The sequence below is a fragment of the Salminus brasiliensis genome, chromosome 8, assembly GCF_030463535.1.
Source record: "Salminus brasiliensis chromosome 8, fSalBra1.hap2, whole genome shotgun sequence".
Taxonomy (NCBI): Eukaryota; Metazoa; Chordata; class Actinopteri; order Characiformes; family Bryconidae; genus Salminus; species Salminus brasiliensis.
In genome coordinates this window covers 41568708-41590578 of record NC_132885.1, presented here as the reverse complement: position 1 = coordinate 41590578, position 21871 = coordinate 41568708, and the positions used below count along the sequence as shown (strand labels likewise).

Genomic DNA, 21871 nt, shown 5'->3' with positions numbered 1-21871 from the left:
TTAATGATTTATTAAACCGAGAGAATGATTTATTAAATTGAATTAATGATTTATTAAACCTAGTGAAATATTTATTACATTTAATTAATGATTTATTAAACCGAGAGAATGATTTATTAAATTGAATGAATGATTTATTTAACTGAGTCAAATATTTATTAAATTAAATTAATAATTTATTAAACTGAGAGAACGATTTATTAAACTGAATGAATGATTTATTAAACTGAGAGAACGATTTATTACATGAAAATAATGATTTATAAAACCTAGTGAAATATTTATTACATTTAATTAATGATTTATTAAACCGAGAGAACGATTTATTAAACTGAGAGAACGATTTATTACATGAAATTAATTATTTATTAAACCTAGTGAAATATGTATTACATTTAAATAACGATTTATTAAACCTAATGAACGATTTTTTAAATTAAATGAATTATTTATTAAACTGAGAAAAAGATTTCTTAAATTGAATTATTGGTTTAATAAATCGAGGGAACGATTTATTATATTGAATTAATGATTCATTAAAGGAAGAAATGAACATTTTACTAAATAATTAAACCTGTGGGCAACTTTACTGCACTCGCTGAAAATATCAACATCCGGAACGTGGCGGAAGCGCGCGCCTCCTTCACTCTGGAGATGCATGGCTCACTGTCTTCTGCTGAAGGTCTCTGAACTCACCGCGTTTTCTAGGAGTTGGGTTGGAAAGTCGTTTCTTCTGCTTGCCGAGTTTTGTCTGAGAGGTGTAGGTCTTGTTGGAGTCGGCTCGTGGGTGGGGATGCTCTGACAGCAGTGGAGATGCATGAAGCTCCACCAGCGACCCAGAAGAAGCTCAGGCAGAGAGTCGATGCTGCAGTGAGTCTGAGGCTGTTTCTCTTTTATTACAGTTTAATTAAAGCGTCAGCATGAATTCAACATCCTGCTGAGAAAAGACAACCTGGCCTCCAGCTCCAGCTGGCCAAGAGCTAAACTGACCAACCGGCTTGATCAGCTGTAGCTGGCCAGGTTGATGGTTTAGCTGGTTTAGCTGGTTTAGCTGGTTGACCAGCATGACCACACTCGTCAACCAGTAAGATCAAATCGATCCCTAGATCTCGATTCAATGTTGATCAGCTTGCCTGTCTTCCGCCATCAGGTGCAGGGCACCAATGACAGCAGTGTGGTCAGTAAAGTGTCCGCCGCAGCTCAGGGATACTTCCAGGATGACCTCCTCCGGCATTTTGTGTGTAAGGTGTCACGACGAGCCCCTCTTATCAACAGGTAAGAAGACGACAGCACAGTCCAAACCCGGTCCTGAGCTACAGACTAAAGTTCTGATTATGTGGGTTTATGTCCCAGGGGCTACTACATTCGCTGGCAAGCTGTTGACCACTGTGTGAAGCGGTTTTTGAAGGTTACGGAGAACTGTGCTGGACGACAGGTAGGCCGGAGTCCTCAACAGTCCTGGTCAGTTTTGAGGACAGCTTGGGTTAAAACCACCCCAAAATTACTGCAGATTCATACTGGATTAAAAACGCTCCATATTTACTGCAGTCAGACCGTAGAGACTACACACACACTGCAGATTCATACTGGATTAAAACGCTCCATATTTACTGCAGTCAGACCGTAGAGACTACACACACACTGCAGATTCATACTGGATTAAAACGCTCCATATTTACTGTAGTCAGACCGTAGAGACTACACACACACTGCAGATTCATACTGGATTAAAACGCTCCATATTTACTGCAGTCAGACTGTAGAGACTACACACACACTGCAGATTCATACTGGATTAAAAACACTCCATATTTACTGCAGTCAGACTGTAGAGACTACACACACACTGCAGATTCATACTGGATTAAAAACGCTCCATAATTACTGCAGTCAGACTGTAGAGACTACACACACACTGCAGATTCATACTGGATTAAAAACGCTCCATATTTACTGCAGTCAGACTGTAGAGACTACACACACACTGCAGATTCATACTGGATTAAAAACACTCCATATTTACTGCAGTCAGACTGTAGAGACTACACACACTGCAGATTCATACTGGATTAAAAACGCTCCATATTTACTGCAGTCAGACTGTAGAGACTACACACACACACTGCAGATTCATACTGGATTAAAAACGCTCCATATTTACTGCAGTCAGACTGTAGAGACTACACACACACTGCAGATTCATACTGGATTAAAAACGCTCCATATTTACTGCAGTCAGACTGTAGAGACTACACACACACTGCAGATTCATACTGGATTAAAACGCTCCATATTTACTGCAGTCAGACTGTAGAGACTACACACACACTGCAGATTCATACTGGATTAAAAACGCCCCATATTTACTGCAGTCAGACTGTAGAGACTACACACACACTGCAGATTCATACTGGATTAAAAACGCTCCATATTTACTGCAGCCAGACCGTAGAGACTACACACACACTGCAGATTCATACTGGATTAAAAATGCTCCATATTTACTGCAGTCAGACTGTAGAGACTACACACACACTGCAGATTCATACTGGATTAAAAACGCTCCATATTTACTGCAGCCAGACCGTAGAGACTACACACACACTGCAGATTCATACTGGATTAAAACGCTCCATAATTACTGCAGTCAGACTGTAGAGACTACACACACACTGCAGATTCATACTGGATTAAAAACGCTCCATATTTACTGTAGTCAGACCGTAGAGACTACACACACACTGCAGATTCATACTGGATTAAAAACGCTCCATATTTACTGCAGTCAGACTGTAGAGACTACACACACTGCAGATTCATACTGGATTAAAAACGCTCCATATTTACTGCAGTCAGACTGTAGAGACTACACACACACACTGCAGATTCATACTGGATTAAAAACACTCCATATTTACTGCAGTCAGACTGTAGAGACTACACACACACTGCAGATTCATACTGGATTAAAAACGCTCCATATTTACTGCAGTCAGACTGTAGAGACTACACACACACTGCAGATTCATACTGGATTAAAAACGCCCCATATTTACTGCAGTCAGACTGTAGAGACTACACACACACTGCAGATTCATACTGGATTAAAAACGCTCCATATTTACTGCAGCCAGACCGTAGAGACTACACACACACTGCAGATTCATACTGGATTAAAAACGCTCCATATTTACTGCAGCCAGACCGTAGAGACTACACACACACTGCAGATTCATACTGGATTAAAAATGCTCCATATTTACTGCAGTCAGACTGTAGAGACTACACACACACTGCAGATTCATACTGGATTAAAAACGCTCCATATTTACTGCAGCCAGACCGTAGAGACTACACACACACTGCAGATTCATACTGGATTAAAACGCTCCATAATTACTGCAGTCAGACTGTAGAGACTACACACACACTGCAGATTCATACTGGATTAAAAACGCCCCATATTTACTGTAGTCAGACCGTAGAGACTACACACACACTGCAGATTCATACTGGATTAAAAACACTCCATATTTACTGCAGTCAGACTGTAGAGACTACACACACACTGCAGATTCATACTGGATTAAAAACGCTCCATATTTACTGCAGTCAGACTGTAGAGACTACACACACACTGCAGATTCATACTGGATTAAAAACGCTCCATATTTACTGCAGTCAGACTGTAGAGACTACACACACACTGCAGATTCATACTGGATTAAAAAAACGCTTCATATTTACTGCAGTCAGACTGTAGAGACTACACACACACTGCAGATTCATACTGGATTTAAAACACTCCATATTTACTGCAGTCAGACTGTAGAGACTACACACACACTGCAGATTCATACTGGATTTAAAACACTCCATATTTACTGCAGTCAGACTGTAGAGACTACACACACACACTGCAGATTCATACTGGATTTAAAACACTCCATATTTACTGCTCCTTGTTTCTGTAGATCCTGTCTTTAGGTGCTGGATTCGACTCCCTCTACTTCCGGCTGCATGCAGAGGGAGCTCTGGAGCGGGTCGTGGTATTTGAGGTGGACTTCCCGGACGTCACCAGACGCAAGGCAGCCTTAATCAACGCCAGTGATGGTCTGAAAGATGCTCTTCCAGACTGGGACTGCTTGGTGGCCACCGGTAGGACGTGATTTGAACACTGATTTGAAGGATTCCTCCATCAATTCATCCGTCTGAACCTCATCCGCCTGCCCCTGTCTGTGTCGGACCCCTGTGCAGGCCCGGTGTGCGTAAGCAGTGCTCAGTATAAACTGCTGGGTGTGGATGTGCGGAACAGGAGCGAGGTAGAGGAGGGTTTGAGTGCAGCTGGACTGCAGTGGGAACGTCCCACCCTCGTTCTCTCAGAGGTGGTGCTCACTTATATGGAAACCAAGTGGTAGGTGCAGCTTTTTGGGATCTGCTATGAAATGCTTCACAGGGAAAACATTGTTCTCGAAGAGTCGGCCATGAAGATTTATGAATACAGTGTTAATATTTTCTCCATATTGTTTATTGAAAATATTAAAAAAATATATCACACTATGTAATCTTTTAGTGCACTGATTCTTAATGGGAAGACGTGTAGTATACTAATCACAAAGAGAGGTCAGGGACCAGCTTTAGTGCTTTAGTTGCTACTTTATTGGCAGATTCTTGTTAGAATTTCCCGTTCCGCCTTAAATTGTGTGCCTGGAGAGACATCCGAATAGAACTGCCGCCCCATTTTAAGGTGGAACGGAAAGTTGCAGCTTGCACTGACTCTGAATCCTGTGGATCTGCCAGGGATTAGAACATCCTTAATAAAGAAATCAAATGAAATAAAATGGTAAAAAAAAAAAAGCCTCTTTCAGTGTATAATAGAAATTGTTGTTATATAATATCATGTTAAAATTGTTTTAATATCATTATGATGCGACTATTCATATTTTTACACCCCCCCCCCAGGTCAGACTCTGTTATCGGCTGGGCAGCAAGAACCCTACCGCAGGCTTTGTTTGTGATGTACGAGCAGATCCGCCCCGACGACCCCTTCGGCCGGGTCATGCAGAACCATTTCCTGAAGCTCAACTCCAAAATCCACGCCCTCTGCCCGTACCCCGACACCTCAGCCCAAACCCAGAGATTCTTACAGCAGGTACCGCCTTTACTTCGTCACTAGGGAAACACTGAGTGTCCGAACCGCGGAATCGCTGACTCTCTTCACACATCAGCTGATGGCCCGTCTCTTTCGAGAGCCCTTAATAAAGCACTGATCCGCTAAAAAGTCTTGTTCTTCTCCCTCGGTTCTGCTTAGCTCAGTAATCTCCATATTCTGGGTTCTAGGGGTTCTAGTGTATTATTACTGTCCTTACTCTCCAGGGCTGGGATGAATGCGTGTGCTTGGACATGAACCAGTTCTACTTCAGTCTTCTGTCCCAGGAGGAGCGAGAGAGGGTGGAAAACATGGAGCCTTTTGATGAGTTTGAGGTAAAGTTTAAGGCTCCTGAGCTTCTCTTTGTCCAAATGATTTAAGCGAGATGCAAAGACATCATAACACTCAATAAATAGATAAATAAATAAAAAGCTAGCTTGGTGGATAACAGGGGTGGGCAACAGGGGCCGGAGTCCAGCGCTGCTTTCTGATTTCCCTGCTCTGACAGACTGATTATCAGGGGAGTTGAATCAGGTGTGCTTAAGCAAGAGAGAATTGCACCTCCCCTGATTAATAACAGCCAGGTTATGTGATTTCCACGTCCCAGCGCTGGGCACTGGACAGCAAACCACCAACTGGGCTATAAGAGTCTATGAGTTTGTTCCAATTCAGGGGCTGCATCCTTCGAAGGCTCCGTAGATCTCAAAAGAGACGCTGAACCGAAACGAGATGGTCAGCTCTGTCCTGGCATGGCACCGCTGTTCCTGCCCTGTCCTGTCTCTGAACGCTGCTCCGGTCACCTAGCAACCTTCCGTCCTCGGTTACCTAGCAACCTTCTGTCTACTTGCGCTACTGTGGCACTGTCAGCCTTCAAACGAAGACTAGGAGTAGTCCTGTAACCCAGCTACAGGCTGCGCTACCCAAAACTACCCAGCAAAGGCCTCTTTAAACCTAAAGGCCTTCAGATCTGCCTCTCATGTGACGCAAGTTACATAATAGTTACTGAACTGGCTTTACACCACTGAAATAGCCACCCGCCAAAGTCAGATAGACCGCATCTGGCTCTTAAAGGGAACGGCGGCGAGAGACACGCTGATTGGTTTATTACTGTATGTTATACCTAAAACACACCCACGATTAGTTAAGAGACTTAGCTTGTGACTTTTGAGCGTTTCGAGCCGCACAGGGTGAACTTTTTCCGTCGTTACGATAGCAAAAACACACCGACACGCCCCCTAAATCAAGCTGCGAGGTGCACGGTTGACGGCTCGCCTAAAAAAGAAGTTTAGATCTGGTCATTGTTTGATATTCAAACCCTTCAAAAGTCTGTCGGTACAGAATGGCAACTGCAGATGAATGTAAGTACTGATGCAGATATGTAAGCTTTGATGGAAGTCTTTATGAATAATCATTGTACATTAAACTGACAGTAGGAACTCTGGGCTGCTAAGGGTCACTGCAGTTATAGATGTGTTCCCATAATCGTTTGCTCCCAGTTCTGCACATTTTGTGTTGTTTATTAGGAATGGCATCAGAAGTGCTCTCACTACTTCATCCTCTCAGCCTCTAAAGGTTCTCTGACCAGCCCTGCGCTCCTCGTTCCCCCGAAGGGTAAGACCCATCTACATGCACTCATCAAGGACCTGAAGGTCATGGTGATATTGGGCAGGACGTTATGTACCATAAGGTAAATGGATTGGGGTAAGGGGTAGGATTATACCCACAGAATTGCAGGTCACACCTAAAGGTCAAGAACAGCCTAAGAACCATCTTTAACTTAGACTGAAGGCTGTAGCTGACCATATGGACAATGGCCAGCTGAGAAAGCACCCTCCAGAGGCGTTGTACAGGAAGATGAGACCAGAGACCAATAACCAGAGATACAGTATATGTCCAAATGTTTGTGGACACCCCTCTCCTATTCTAAAGTTGCATCCATTGTACCTGTAGAAGTGCTGCTAGTGGAATAGGACCTATTGGCACCATGCTGCCTAATGCCAGGCGTGGGCTAGAGGGGTATTTAAAGTCCCCCAGCATTGAGGAGCTGTGGAGCAGTGGTAGAACTGTGTGCTCCATCCAGTACTTTTGAATGGGATAAGTTGGGGATGATGAGGTGGGGTAATGATCTGTCATCCGACATTCTGACCTCACTAAGGCTTTTCTTGTCGCTGAATGCAATCAAATCCTCACAGCAATGCTCCATCAAAATGTAGAGACAGTAGAGACAGTTACTCCAACAAAGTTTTTTTTTTTTTTTTTTTTTTTTTTTGTGAATACCCTTGATTTCAGAAGAAATAATGAATGAGCAGGTGTCCCAATACTTTTGTCCATGTATTATGTCTTGTGGTCTTCATCTGTGTCTTGTGGTCTTCACCTCCTTTTTTTCCCTTGCAGAGTCGCCGGTTCCCCTGATAGTTCCCAAGCTGGAGGGTTTCTCCCTGGCAGCGCGGCCTTTGGCTGGGGCTCCGTGTGTGGAGGCGGTGGGGATGGCCTCCTCCGTGCTGGAGCCTGGACTACTGCTCCTCAGCGGGGGGTTTGGAAGAGGAGGCCGAGACACTGCAGCCATGGCGCTGATCAGAGAGCACACTGACTGGACTCGGGCTACTGTGGAGCTGCAGGGAGACAAAGGCGAGTGCATTAAAAGCCTGAGAATGGCAATCATGTTTTTTTAAGCTTGTATTATTATAATACACTATATGTCCAAAAGTTTGTGGACACCCCTTCTAATGAATGCATTCAGATTCAGCTACTTTAGGTTGCCCTAAATTGAGCTGTGGAGCTGTGTTCTCTGGAATGATGGATGGCGCTCCAGGCAAAACATTTGAGGAGTTGGGGATGAGGTGGGGTGGTGATCATCCCTCCAACAGAATGCAATCAAATCCTCACAGCAACGCTCCTCCAAAATCTAGCAGAAAGCTTTCCTCTTCCCTGGACAGTAGAGACAGTTACTCCAACAAAAGCAGGAGAGACTTTTTAATACTCTTGATTTCAGAAGAAATAATAAACAATGAGCAGGTGTCCCAATACTTTTGTCCAGATAGCATATTGTGCGTAATCCAGTAATCTGGATAAAGTTACTGGGCTGTATTTACATACCTACTTATTAAGAATACTGAAAATGCTGTGCTGTTGCATGTTGTTTAACACAGGTGTGCGGCTGTACCACACGCTGACCTCTGTTCCTGGATGGGGGGCTGTGGTTACTGGGGGCAGAACATCTCCACTGAACCCCATTGACCGCGTACTGAAACTGACCTGTCGCCTGAGCGACCAGCCTGACTCCAGGACCGTACTGCTGTCAGTGGAAAAGATGCTTTGCACTGGCCAAGCTCCAAAGCCAAGGTGGCGGCATACAGCTACTTTGCTGAATCATGGAGGTACAGGGGTCTGTCTTATCAGCATACACGTTGCTACAGTAGTAAAGCTGCTACTGCACTATGGAGGTTGGTGGTGGAGCTGCAGGAGGAGAACCTCTCTCCAGAACTGCTGTGTAACACTGCAGAACCCATAGAGTCATACTAGTGTAAAATCCTGTAGTATTACTCTACCACCTCAGCCCACATGCTGCTCCTCCTTCAGATCAAGCTTCTGACGCGCTTGTCGCTGAATGCAATCAAATCCTCACAACCATGCTCCTTCAAAATCTAGTAGACAGTTACTCTAGCCCAAGCAGGACCAACTCTCTTTAATATTCTTGAGAGAAAAAAAAAAAAAGCAGGTGTCCCAATACTTTTGTCCATTTATGTTCCTCCTTTCTGATCATCCAGGCAAGAACTACTTGTTTGTGTTTGGAGGGCGCTCAGAAAAAGAGCCTGTTCTTGGGGACGCGCACTTTCTGTGTTTGGAGGACCAGCACTGGACTGATGTAAGGGTCATTTATTGTAACTGGTCAGAGGTGGTGAGAATCCTGACCCAAGATCATCACACAGAAATGCTCATCTGTCTCTGTGCCGTCCTTGCAAAGGTACCACTCGAAGGCTGCTTCCCTGAGCCTCGTCATTCCCACTCGGCATGTGCCTACAGAGGAGGGCTGGTGATGTTTGGAGGTTTGGGCCAAGGTGGTGTTCCTCTAGGAGATGTTACGTGGTTGAAGGCCTCACCTACTGGCTTTGTGTGGAAGCAGGTGCAGATGCAACCAGCCCTGGTACCAAGGTATTCTTTTATTTATTTATTTATTTTATTGGACCCGTCTCAACCCTGGACATTACCTTGTCCATTAGGTGCCTATCAGCAAGTCAGCACAGCTTAGACCACAGTGGACACCTTGAAGATTTCAGCCTCCCTTAGTGTGGCTGGAAAACCTGCTGTTCACACACTGAGCTTTGCTCAGAAAACACTACATGTCCAAATGTTTGCGGACACAACACACAATGCTTGTCTAGTCCCTGTGGAGAAGTATTGCCAATGGAATAGGAGAACTCTCTGGAGAAGATAATTGCTAATGAACCGATCAGCATGGGGTCGCAGCCCAGCAATATTTTGTAATCACACCCCCCCCACCTAACAGGTATTCCCATTCAGCCCATGTCATTGGTGAGAATCTGGTGGTGGTTGGTGGTGTTTGGCTCCAGGCAGACGGTGTGCCAGGGGTTGCTGTGATAAACCTGACCACTGGAAGGAGCACTGAAGTCAACATTGACGCTGTGAGTCCCATGTGCAGGGGGTTACGTCCATACAACAGTTATTGGGAAGAGCTACTAGGTTTTGTCTGCTTAGCAATTATGGAAATAAATGTCTACCGTTTCTCCCTCTAGTCATCCGTCCCCTGGCCCCTCATGCTGCATTCCTTCTGCTCGGAGTTGCTGGACCCAGACGGGACCGAGGTGGTACTTATCGGTGGCGGGGGGAACTGCTTTTCCTTTGGGACCCACCTTAACACTCACCCTGTCACTTTAGACCTGAGGCCTGTGCTGGGCCACTGAGTCAAGGCAAGGCAAGGCACCACCTCCCCCCTCACTTCACCTGGGCATCCAAAGCTATGGAGAACATGTTGGACCATCAACAGAAGAAAACAAGCAATGATTGGACTCCACTGACTTGCCAGCCAATCTTTATTTCAACCAGGACCTCAGTTTAAGTAACAGCCAAAGAGATCAAATGATGTTAGGACGGGGCATCAGTAAATTGTTATTTGGAGAAAGGCAGTGGAGGTCAGAGGTTGTATAGAGAGGTGAAGGTTCACTCGGTGAGGCGGCGGAAGGACTGGACGGTGGGACAGACGGCACCCCAGTCCACGGGCTTGCGGTACTCTCCCTTTTCCAGAAAGTACTGGCGGCCACGGTAGTTGGGGTGCTCGTAGAAGACCCAGTAGCCGTCCAGGACCTTGCAGGAGTGCACCTCCCTCAGCCGGTAGCGGTCCAGAACGGATGGGCAGTCCTCAGTGGCCTCGAAAGCCTGACCCGCAAAGTCCGCCTTGTCATACAGCTGCACCTTGTACTGAGTTCCGCTTGTCTGCAGGAGAAGTTAAGGGTGGGAGGGGGTGGAGGGGATGGCATGGGGTTGGGAATTTAGTGGGTGGGGTTGGGGAAGAATGGGGAGGGTAGATGGGGTAAGAAGAAAGGGGAAGGGGGGACATGGAGGGAGATGAGATCCACAACTCGCAACTGCTAAACCTTGCTTCCAGGCTACCCTGTCAAATTGACCATCTCGCTCAGGATATCAAAATTATGGCCCGCTGTTCGTTCTGCTCCTCACGACCCTTCAATCATATTGTGCCAAATATTTTATTCTATGAAATGAAATAAAGTCCTGTTTCTTGTCGTCCTGTCCTAGACTTCTTATTCCTGCACCCTTACCTAAATCTGCAGGACCTTGAAGCAGCTTAAGCAAAGAAGGACCATTGGAGACCTGGTCACCTCACTACATGTTCCTGTGGCTTCTGCCACTGAATTCCCTCTACCAAACGCTGGGGACTCTGCTCAGAAATGAAAATAGCCTTTTGCGAGTATTGACCAATGATCAATAGCTCTCTGCACTGGTTCCAGAATAGGCAATCAAAGCGAGGCCAGTCCCGACACTAGGAGGGTACATCCTCTGGTACATGCGAAGCCAGCCAGCCACCCCCTCTTTTTGACCTGCTACCAATGCAGCATTGCCGGGTAGCCGACGTGCTTGGAGGAAAGCACCGGGTCCCCACATTCTCTGGCCACTCTTTTAAAAAAGAGTGACAATTGTGCCCTCTCTGACTCCGGCTACTGATGGCAAAGCGGCATGGCTTAGGATGTGTTGTGTGCAAAACATGCCATCACTGCTGAGATACCTGAAAAGCTAAACCTCCGACTACGCCTCTTACGATATAGCCATGATCAAGGGCACTTGTCTGGTCTCCAGGGTACATGGGTAAGTGTGCCATGGTCAGCTGTTGTGCTCCTACTGAACAGATAACTGGTTTGACTTACAAAGTGGATCATCTTGCAGGAGCTGAGCCGGTCGTTGAGGCCCATCCAGCGCAGGTACTCTGGATACTCCCCTCTGGTCAGCACATACTGGTAGCCCATGTAGTTGGGGCGCTCGTAGACCACCCAGGTGCCGCTCTCAACGCGAATGGAGTTGCAACGGCTCAGGTAGGCGTGGAAGTCGGTGCAGTCGCTGTCGCACTCGTAGCGGCGGCCTTGGAAGTTTTTGTCCTCGTAGAAGACAATCTGAAAGGACAGCGGGCGGATGTACAGAGCACTGGTTGGAATGTCAGAAATACATAAGCTGGGTTGGCTGGTCCGGTGGAGCAATGCACGCTAATCTACCATCATTTGACTCTGTGGTCTGTGGCTTGTGGGATCGGTTGAGGCCAAAACTGGACATGGTACCAGGGTGCCAGCTGACACCTGCCAGACTGTAGGAATTTGCCCTGTAATGGCCTAACAATAGCACATTCCTGAGCCCTTTGCTTTACTGATGAATCGTAGACACTACTTGACCACTAATTGACCAAAATCCTAAGGACAGGCAAGAAGACTTTTGACAGGGTTCAAAATTTGGGTTAGTGGCCTAAACTGCAGTTCATCTTTCACCATCCCAGCTCAGCAGTTTTCAACACAATGGGGAACGTCCACGGCAACAGCAAAGGCCAACCACTTCCATCTGGTCAAATTTAAGCATCAAGGAATCGCAGGCAGCAGAACCTCCACAGACTATCTCATATAATAATTAGCTACTGTTACGACCCAGGATACGCTTATACAGGCATCTACCAATCCTGCCATAGTCTGGCCTTGCAACCCAGACCAGTCAAGGCCAAGATCTCCTCCTCAAGAGTCTCCAAAGTGGCTACTCACCCTGCCCATCTTGGACATTGTATTTAGCTTTGCTTGGGGGGGGGAAGTGTCTGAAGTCCTGACTGAGTGTTGACCCACTAGCAGGGCTGTTTAAATACCTAACCCCCCAGCTTCAGGCTTAGTGGGGCGGGGAGCAGCGGACAATCGCTTTGTCATGAAAATGACATCCAAAAATTGAGTCAGTGATTCTAGCGCTATTCAGGTTTTCTAGAAAAGCGATGTGGGATTACAGCATAATGGCAACATTGCCAGGGTTGCCCATTCACCCCACCCCCATATAAAAAAAAAAAAAAAAAAAAAAAAAAAAGCTCATGCCAAGACCACTGGCAAATGTGAAGAGCCCAGATGTACTGGATTATTGCGCTACGCTGTTCTGAATGGCACACCATTCTCATGGCTCAGCTCTTTTCTGCTGTTTTAGGCCCAGGCCGAAATAATCGAACCTGGCAGAGTGAAGGTTGGCGAGTGGCGACAGTGCTTCCTTCAGGAACCACGCTTTAGCCGACGGTGCATGAACCCATGTAGCAAAAAGAGGGAGAGGTTTCCCAGCAAACCACTGTGCACAGCTTTCTCACACCTCAGTCACCAAATGACAAGATGTGGGAAGGCCTGGAGTGCCAAGAAAGTGCCATCAACCCAAACCTGAGAGAGCAAGGCCAATTGTGCTCCCTCAGACTCCGGCTGCTGATGGCAAACAGCATGACCTGGGATCCTTGGAAACTAGTGGCCTTACTGGCCCACTGGACCACTCGGGGCCCAAGCTAGCAGGTTTTTAGTTGTATAAATGAAGTGCATCGTCTGTTCAGAGGAGAAGAGAAGCCAGAATACAGAAGATAAAGCATCTTTTATTATCATCACACTACGTCTGTTCCCATGAGCTACGCATAATACAATACTGTGATCTACTGTGGGTCTGCTGGATTTATTCGTACTCTTGATACCCATTAAGAAAGTCAAGAAGGTGCACGGTAAGCCACGAGGAATACCTCCAAAAAAAAAAAAAAACGAAATAGGTAAGGTGAGGTAAGAATAAGTCTACAGCAGCAGCAGCTTCTCAATTCTGCTCCTAGAGTCGAGGGTCAGCCCTGCTCCAACACTTCCCATTGGAGTTGATGGGTTTGAGGAGTTTACAGTGCACGGGGTCAAGCGGTATCTTGCTGAAATCGTCAAAGTCGTCTTAAATAAGTTAGAGTAGCTCAAATTTAGGAATATTATGAGATCAGTCGGCTTGTTTATAGCCATTAGCTCAAAGAACGAGGTCTTATTCTATTGGAAAACTCATTTGCAAAGTAAAGTAAAGGAATTGGCCAATGGAATCAGACGACTTCTCCAGAGAAAATGACTCTAATCTCCAATGTTTAAGCGTAGGTGATCATGAATTTCATACCAATTGTGAGTAAGAACATGATCAACTGGACCTTTCATAACAAACAGTTTAATTAGCCTGGCTTCGTCCAGCACATTCTGAATAAAACGACTGAACCCTGTATGGGAGAGTATTTCTTTTTTTGAGCTTGCGAAGAATCGGACACTACTGATGCATATTATTCATATCGTAAGATAATACTTATACCATAAGTACCATATTGCCCAACCCCAATCTCACCGCACCAACATCCAGCCCCTATTTAAGATGACTTCAGCTGCCAAGAACAAGTGCAACAAACAAGTGCAGGGTGACTCCAGTGACTCTAGGACCAGGGCCGAGAAAACCTCACGTAGAAGCTAGTGAGCGGCACTTATTGGGACTGTTAGAAGTGCAACTACGGCATAAGGCATCGTGTATAACTGAACTACAGCAGGGGATCCGTTTTAATTCATACTGGCCACTAAACGCGGACGGACGGAAAGGCTAATCCGAGCTCGCTGTTATCAAGTACGCAGGATGAGTGCTAATTATTCTTGGGCTACTTCCAACTCGAGAACCCGTGGAGGAATCTTCAGTGTTGGATCTAACAGCAGTCTAATCCTAGATCAGTTCTCATATATTCATCACAAGCTCTTCTTGTGAATTTCCTTCAGTGGACTCGTAATCCTATGCCAAAGGCAACGTCGGAAGACAACTGACCCAACCATGCTCCGCCTACTGATCCTTACGTTGTTGGGAACTGTTGCTAGGTCAGGCAAGCTCTAGAGACAGTGGCAAAGTCCATGCTTCCAGGACTTCAAGACCACTAACCAGCTGCATATTTCATTACACGCATAATTAATTAGATTCAGGTTGGACCTTATATTGTAACTCTTTCCAAAGTATTGTGACTTTATACACTATATGTTTAAAAGTTTGTGGACACCCCTTCTTGTGAATGCATCCAGCTACTTTAGGGGGGGGGGGTTTAGCCACTAGAGGGGTATAAAGCCCCCCAGCATCGAGCTGTGGAGCAGTGGAAGAACTGTGTTCTCTGGAATGATGGATGGTGGAGCTCCATCCAATACTTTTGGGATGAGTTTGGGAGCTGGGGATGATGGAGGTGAGGTGGTGACCACAATAACGCTCTTGTTGTTAAATGCCATCAAATCCTCACAGCAATGATCAGGAAACGTAAGAAAAGAAAAGTTACAGAGCTGGGTCTAGAATAAGAGTCATACCTGCTCCTGTAGGTGTAACGTGTGGGTGTCCCTATACTTTTGTCCACATAGTGTATCATCATTTGTAATATGATAGCGCTACAGTCTCTCATTAGATCGAATGGGCTGGAGCAAGGGTAAGTCAGGTCAATCTCTAAAGCGTATTGATTCAACGCCCTCATCTCTGTTCTCCTGCACTGCAGCAGAGAACGGTCCCTTATTTTCCCCCTGTTCTTTAACACAGTGCTAACTAACGAGGCCCTCATCCTCTTAGAGGTGATCACAGCACTCGAGTACCATCACGTTACAGTAATTCTGCTTATAACGGAAAAGCTGCAAAGGCATCGCCGCTTGCAGCTCGGGTAGAATAATGCATATCGGACCTATTGTCCTGCTACGCGTCCAGCATTTAAACATTTCTATATAAATATGCACTGATCAGCCATTACATTAAAACCACTGCCACATGAAGTGAATTACATTGATGATCTGGTTCCAGTGGCTTCCGTCAAGGGGCCACAAGTGAACCGGTCAGTTCATGAAGCAGGAAAACTGGACAAGTGTAAGAATCTGAACTGTGACGTTCTAGATGACTGGGTCAGAACATCTCCAAGACGTCAGGCAGGTCTGCAGTGGTCAGTACCTACCAAAAGTGCTTCAAGGAAGGACAACCCAGTGAACCTATGGGTGCTTAAGGCTTCACTGATGCTCATAGAGCTGTGGATGCCACAGGACACCTTCAGAGGTCACGTGGAGTCCATGCCTTGCCGGAGCAGAGCTGCTTTGGTGGCGCGATGGGGACCTACGCAATATAAGGCAGGTGGTTTTAATGTTATGGCTGATCGGTGTGTATATATTTTTTTCCTTTTACAGATCACATTTCCAGCATTCATGCAACAATCGCGCCGGGTCCTGAGTACTGTACGGCTGCAGTCTCTGCAGTCTGCCGTACCCCACAGTGCTGATCTAGGACCAGAGGTCAGGGAAAACGCTTCAGCAAGAAGCAAAGGCTAAGGCAGACTGCAGACGTGAACTAGGCTAAGTACTATAATAACAGTGTCCGTCACAGGCAGTGCGCTCAGCAAACTGTGGATGTCCGTCCCGCCGCAGCTGGCTGTCGGGACGCCTGGTCATTCTGGTGCTGAAGGGAAGGCTCGGAGCTGCAGGTAGACTGTGAGCGGTCGGCCGGGTTGGACTGAGCGACGGCCGGGGGCACTAAGCTGTCCAGCTCCTGCCTTTGCCCAGTCTCCAGCAGCCACTCGTGAAACTTCTGCTCCACCAGAGCCTGGAACTGCCGCCGCTGCTCCCTGGTGGACAAAATTCAGAGTGTTACTCATCAATCAGTTTATTGACACGACCTTTCACCCAGTTCCAGAAAAACAAAAGGCTCACTTATTAAGGTGTGCGTCCTTGACCGTTCTCTGCCACTCCTGCACCCGGCGCTCGCGGGTCTCCACAGCCTGCTGGTACGCTGGGGGCAGCCCCCCCGGCACCTCGCAGGTGTCTCCCTCCATCTGGAAGGGCACCACCAGGGGGCAGAACTCCTCCGGGGCCAGGATGCGGTAGCAAGATGGGTCAGGGGCCGGCCCGTCCGGCGCGTACAGCAGAGGCTGGTCCCACAGGTTGGGCACAACAGCCAGGCCCACGCTGGCCATGTGGTCCTCCAGGGTGGGATAGTGCGTGTGGAAGGGTCCCAGAGTGAGGGCTGTGTTGCCCGGCAGCAGGAGCGGGCGCGTGGGGGTGAGCGCGTGGACGGTGCAGTGGCAGGAAGCGCCCACGGTCAGTCGGCCGGCCACGCAGATTAGCCTCACGTTCTCGCAGCTCTGCATGTGGACGCTGGTCTCCACCGGGCCAAGGACCACCGTGCTGTTGCGGCACTTGTCCAGAGTCACTGACCTGCAATTTTATTATAGAATTAATGATCAAAATAAAAATAATTTTAACAAAAATCTGATCTGCCAGTTTCTAAAATTCTAAATTCTAATCTGATTTACTTTGTTTGGAGCAACTTTTCAAACGACTGTTTTAAACCCTATAGTGTTTAATATCTTACAGTCCAGTCTGACTGACCCACCTGACCATTCAGCTCCCAGCTCCTTAACAACTTATTTAGCATTAGCATTAGTTTTCGTCTGCAGCAGCTGAGGATCATGTCTATTAATGTCACCTAGGAAACACCATATGGCACTCTGCTACAGCAAACCTAAGAATCGGACGTGGATCAGACCGGGACATCCCCAACACCTATATGACTCTTACCTGAGAGGAGACAGCAGGTAGATGAAAGCCTCACTGCAGCGGTGCAGCTTAACGTTAGCGCCGGCCAGCTTCTCTGAGTCTTTGGCCAGCGTCTGTTTGTAAACCTGAGACATCAGCACGACCCTGCTGCCTGGCGGGGCCATGTGCGTGTTCCTGGCTATCTTGGCTCTCTTCATGGCGCCCTCCACTACGGCAAAAGACAACACTGTTACCATGTTTCCGAGCTGCCTGCAATGCTAATTAACACGGGTCAGGTCCACCCAAGGTAATTGGATCAGGGTCTGACTTTGAGATGGATGTGGTTTAGGCCTCACCTTGCAGAGCCCAGGCCAGCTTCTTGCCCGAGCGCAGGCAGGTGGACATGCCGAAGGGGTTGAGGGTGAGGGTCTGGCGTAGCCAGCTCTGGAGCTGCTGCAGTGAGTAAGAGCGGCTGAGTTTGGAGTAGCCCGCCTGGGCCTGGAGGGGCGCGCGGCCCAGCAGCCGGTGGACCGGGTGTACGGTGCGTCCGCGGCTGGCCGAGCCCTCCAGCAGCAGACTCAGGGCCTGAACGGCCTCGAACGGCAGCTGGCTGTCCCGCAGCGCCTGACCTGAGCCACTCAGCTCGCCCGGCTCTGATAGCAGCTCCAAAATCTCTGACAGGTGCGTCTGCACGAACGTCACGTGGGCCTGGTCATCCCAGTTCTGATAGAACACGAGAGAGAAAAGAACAGAATAAAATACTGGAGTAATTGGGCTAGAAGGGCTAGAGGGTTAGCAGGGTTGGCTGACCGACCTTGTTAGAAGAGCTGGTTTTGGCCTCTCTGTCTGAGGACAAGGAGGGCGAGCGAGCGCGGGGGCTGGGCCACTCCTCCCCAATCAGAGAGGTGCGCAGGGACACGCGGTTCAGCTGCTGCAGGTACAGGAAGAGCAGGAACTGCAGAGTGTCCACACACAGCTGCACAAACACAGAGGAGAATCAAAGTTCAGTGGATTGAACACGGAATGGACACGCAGCAAGGCTTGATTTGGCCGACAGTTCCTAATTTTAGTTGGTCACAAGCCTCAGATCTGACCCTCTCAAAAATATAAATAAAAAACCTTTGCGCACGTCACACTGATTAATTTTTTTAAATTATTATTTATTTATTATCGTATGTCAAGTCACCTTGCTGCGCTGCCGGTCCAGCTCGCGTGGGGACTGGCTCTGAGACAGCGCCTCGGCCCACTCCAGCTTCTCCTCGGGACACCGCGGCACCAGCAGGTCGAACGTCTCGAAGTACAGCCAGGCCAGCTCCTCAGCCAGCTGCAGCTTTCCACAGGCGATGTGGCGCCACATGTGCCAGCCCAGCTGCGGGAAGCAGCCCTCTCGAGTGCGCACGTAGCAGGCCATCTTGCGCAGGTAGTGCATGCTCAGTTTGCTCGGAGGGGCCACCTGCAGCGCCCCAAGTAGGAAGGGCTCCAGGCGGGGCCAGACGCTGGCTGTGCAGGCCTCCATACCTGTGGCACAAAGATGAGAAGGAGAAGTTAGAGTTAAATTGTCCCTATTTTTATAACCTTAGACAGCACAGTTAATATAGCACAGCATCCCTGAACCAGAGAGGGTTAAGGGCTTCGGTCAAGGGTCCTACAGTGGCAGCTTGGCGGCTGAGGGAATCTATCCCACAACGCTGTGATTATTACTCTGACCACTGAGCCACTGCCGGCCAGAAGCACTGGGAGTGTGTTAATAGGTCCCTTCAGTTTCTATGAAGCAGGTTAGGTGACCACAGAACCACGGAGTGGTGAGCATATTAAGGGCTGAATCCACCGATCAGTCGCCTGCTTCGGCATCTTCACATGACTATCTTTTTTTTTTGTTGTTGTTTATAATCTTTATTTTATTACGACGCATTTATTAATTTAATGTATTTTAATTTATTTAAAAGATACATCTATTCATTATTAAATTAAGTATTTTAGACATTTATAGCTCTCTTATTTATTAAGTTTGCAGTTATTCTACGAATGAAAAAAAGCTAATTATTAGTTTAATCATCTAAACTATTTCATGAACTTCTGTATTTTTACATTTTGTTTATTTTCATTTGATCTTACTTCCATTCCTAAATCATACAGTTTTGGCAATTTACAGTGTGTATAACTGTATATGTAGGTAGACGGTCTATCCCTTTCTCTTTGAAAGTTCTCTGTGAATCAATTTGAGCTGCATTTTTGCATAATTTTGCAAATTATATATATGTACCATATTTATTCTTTATTACTGCACTGCCTTTCATCTCCGGCTACGTTCAAATGCATATTTTTACATGTATCTACAGAAATAAAATAGAATAAATTTGTATAGTTGTAAACCATCTGTCGTAGTGAACACACACACACACACACACACACACACACACACACACACACACTAGTGAACTAGGGGCAGTGAGTACACACACACCCAGAGCGGTGGGCAGCCAACTCCAGCACCCGGGGAGCAGAGAGGGTAAAGGGCCTTGCTTAAGGGCCCAACAGTGGCAGCTTGCCGAGCCCGGGAATCGAACCCACAACCCTGTCATCAATAGCTCAGAGCTCTAACCGCTGAGCCACCACTGCCCCACATTATTTATTATATTTTATTATTATTTATTCTAGTGAATATAACAGTAAATTCATGCCTCGTTGTGATAATGTCTACGTATGTACATGTATATATATATATATATATATATATATATATATATAGATAGTTTTTGCTGTGGTTGGACTACTACTTTTTGACACTGTATCACCCTTATTATTGTATTGTATCACTGCTACTGGCTGCTAAAATACCTTACAAGATCAATAAAGTATCTATATATATATATATATATATATATACACACATACATACATACATACATACATACACACACATACATACATACATACATACATATATATATATATATATATATATATATATATATATATATATATATAAATATATATATGTACATACTAGCTATCTCTTGTATTATCTTGTATTTCTTGCTATTTAGCACAATATTAGCCCTGCTAGCTACATTAAAGGTATTCACTGATTAAAGTATTTAAATGCTTACATTAAAAAAATTAAAAATAAGCCTCAGAAAATCTGTATTTTCACTACCTGCACTACCGATGGTAAACAAGCACTTAGACCGCAGCGCCACCTGATCCAAGTACTCAGCGACATGACCGCAGCATCTTCAGGAAGCGCTGTGTTTCCATAGCAACCACAACAAGTTCAAAGCGCTTATTAATATTATTATTTTTTTAATGTAAGTAAACTAATAACTCAGTAAAATACACACAGCTCATGACTTATGAAGCAGTTAGCTAGCAATCGAGCTAGCACTAGCGCTGCATGTCCGACTGGCTCTGGCGACAGTTAACCGACCCTCCGGCTAAACTCGCTAGCTGCTAGCTGCTAGCCACCTAACCGTCAGCCTCCTCACTTACCGTCTGCATCCGCCCGCTCGCCCGCCCGCCCTCCCTCAGCTCCAGCGGCGGCTCTCTGGAGGGGCTCACCTCTGCTTTAGCCTCATGTGGAACCCTGTAGAACCCGCTGGCTCGCTGGCAGGCTAGCAGGCTAAGCTGCGCTCTCCCCTCAGCTCTTATTTGGCGCCGATTCTACCGCTCAGTCTCGCGACCGAGGCCGCGGTTTAGTTTCTTTGGCAAATTAAAAGTAACTCGCAAAAGCGAAAAACACAAGCTAAAGTTTGATCCTCCACAAAAATAAAGACTATCTATGGCTCTACTGCTCCTCCCCACAAACCTGCGGCACATTTCTGAGTCAAAATAAAGAAACTTCTGCTCTGCTGACTCTCGCTGGCCACTGAGGCTTTTGATGCTTTCAAAATAAAAGTCCTTTATTGCTGAGAATAAGTCGTAGCAAACCGCATTTGACAGAATAATAATACAAATAAATTATATTAAACTATATTAAAGCAATTAAATATTTTAACTTGTTTCTAAAAAAAATATTTTTACAGATACAAATAATATATTGGGTTACATTTTCTTTCCAGTATTAAGGAGCATCAACTGATTACACTGACATAAAATAACCGAATTATGCATTTAGGCGCTCAAGGCTCATCAGTATTTTCACCTAATTTCATACATGAGAAAATAGAGTCTTATTGGCCAGGTTTCGCCTGTAAAACAGATTTTAATCTCATACCCTGGTTAAATAAATAAAACAATAGAATAATAAAAAAAAGGTTAAATAGGTATCAATTGATATATATTGGTTTACATAGGATAAAGTCCCAAAATACTAAGAGTGGTTAGCTAGTTAATTAGTCAATAAAAGTCCAATTCTGGCCCTCATCAGTACCTTAAACATTTCTTTTAAAACGTCCCGTTATCGTTGATAAAAAATAAATAAATAAAATAATAATAATAAAAAAAAATAGCACAACTGTGCAATGGACAACTAAATATATATATATATATATATATATATATATATATATATATGTGTGTGTGTGTGTGTGTGTGTGTGTGTGTTTAAATATACGATAGTCTATCAATTGGTAAAAAATAAACATATAAATACAAAACTCTAAATATAATTACATAAGAACATTACCACCAACTATTTACCACTACCAACTAGTGTACTTTTTGTATT

The 21871-nt window shown here is 45.9% G+C and overlaps 3 protein-coding genes across 3 annotated transcripts; 1 reads left to right on the top strand and 2 right to left on the bottom strand.

Annotated features, from left to right (window-relative positions):
* Positions 1 to 629: 629 nt before the first annotated feature.
* lcmt2 (leucine carboxyl methyltransferase 2) lies at positions 630 to 10607 on the top strand. Its single transcript, XM_072686626.1, has 14 exons — positions 630 to 870; positions 1151 to 1275; positions 1354 to 1435; positions 3975 to 4158; positions 4258 to 4414; positions 4963 to 5152; positions 5377 to 5484; positions 6673 to 6760; positions 7544 to 7777; positions 8299 to 8526; positions 8917 to 9014; positions 9114 to 9301; positions 9657 to 9792; positions 9904 to 10607. Exons 1-14 carry the CDS (start codon positions 814 to 816, stop codon positions 10069 to 10071), a joined length of 2043 nt encoding a protein of 680 aa, XP_072542727.1. The 5' UTR covers positions 630 to 813; the 3' UTR covers positions 10072 to 10607.
* Positions 10328 to 12438, bottom strand: crygs2 (crystallin, gamma S2). Its single transcript, XM_072686627.1, has 3 exons — positions 12421 to 12438; positions 11548 to 11790; positions 10328 to 10600 (listed from the first exon to the last, which is right to left on the bottom strand). Exons 1-3 carry the CDS (start codon positions 12436 to 12438, stop codon positions 10328 to 10330), a joined length of 534 nt encoding a protein of 177 aa, XP_072542728.1.
* An 807-nt stretch (positions 12439 to 13245) lies between these two features.
* On the bottom strand, positions 13246 to 21095 carry tbccd1 (TBCC domain containing 1). Its single transcript, XM_072686624.1, has 7 exons — positions 20764 to 21095; positions 18392 to 18723; positions 18020 to 18181; positions 17562 to 17928; positions 17248 to 17434; positions 16381 to 16884; positions 13246 to 16295 (listed from the first exon to the last, which is right to left on the bottom strand). The coding sequence occupies exons 2-7, from the start codon at positions 18719 to 18721 to the stop codon at positions 16067 to 16069; spliced, it is 1779 nt and encodes a 592-aa protein (XP_072542725.1). The 5' UTR covers positions 18722 to 18723; positions 20764 to 21095; the 3' UTR covers positions 13246 to 16066.
* Between the last annotated feature and the right edge of the window lie 776 nt (positions 21096 to 21871).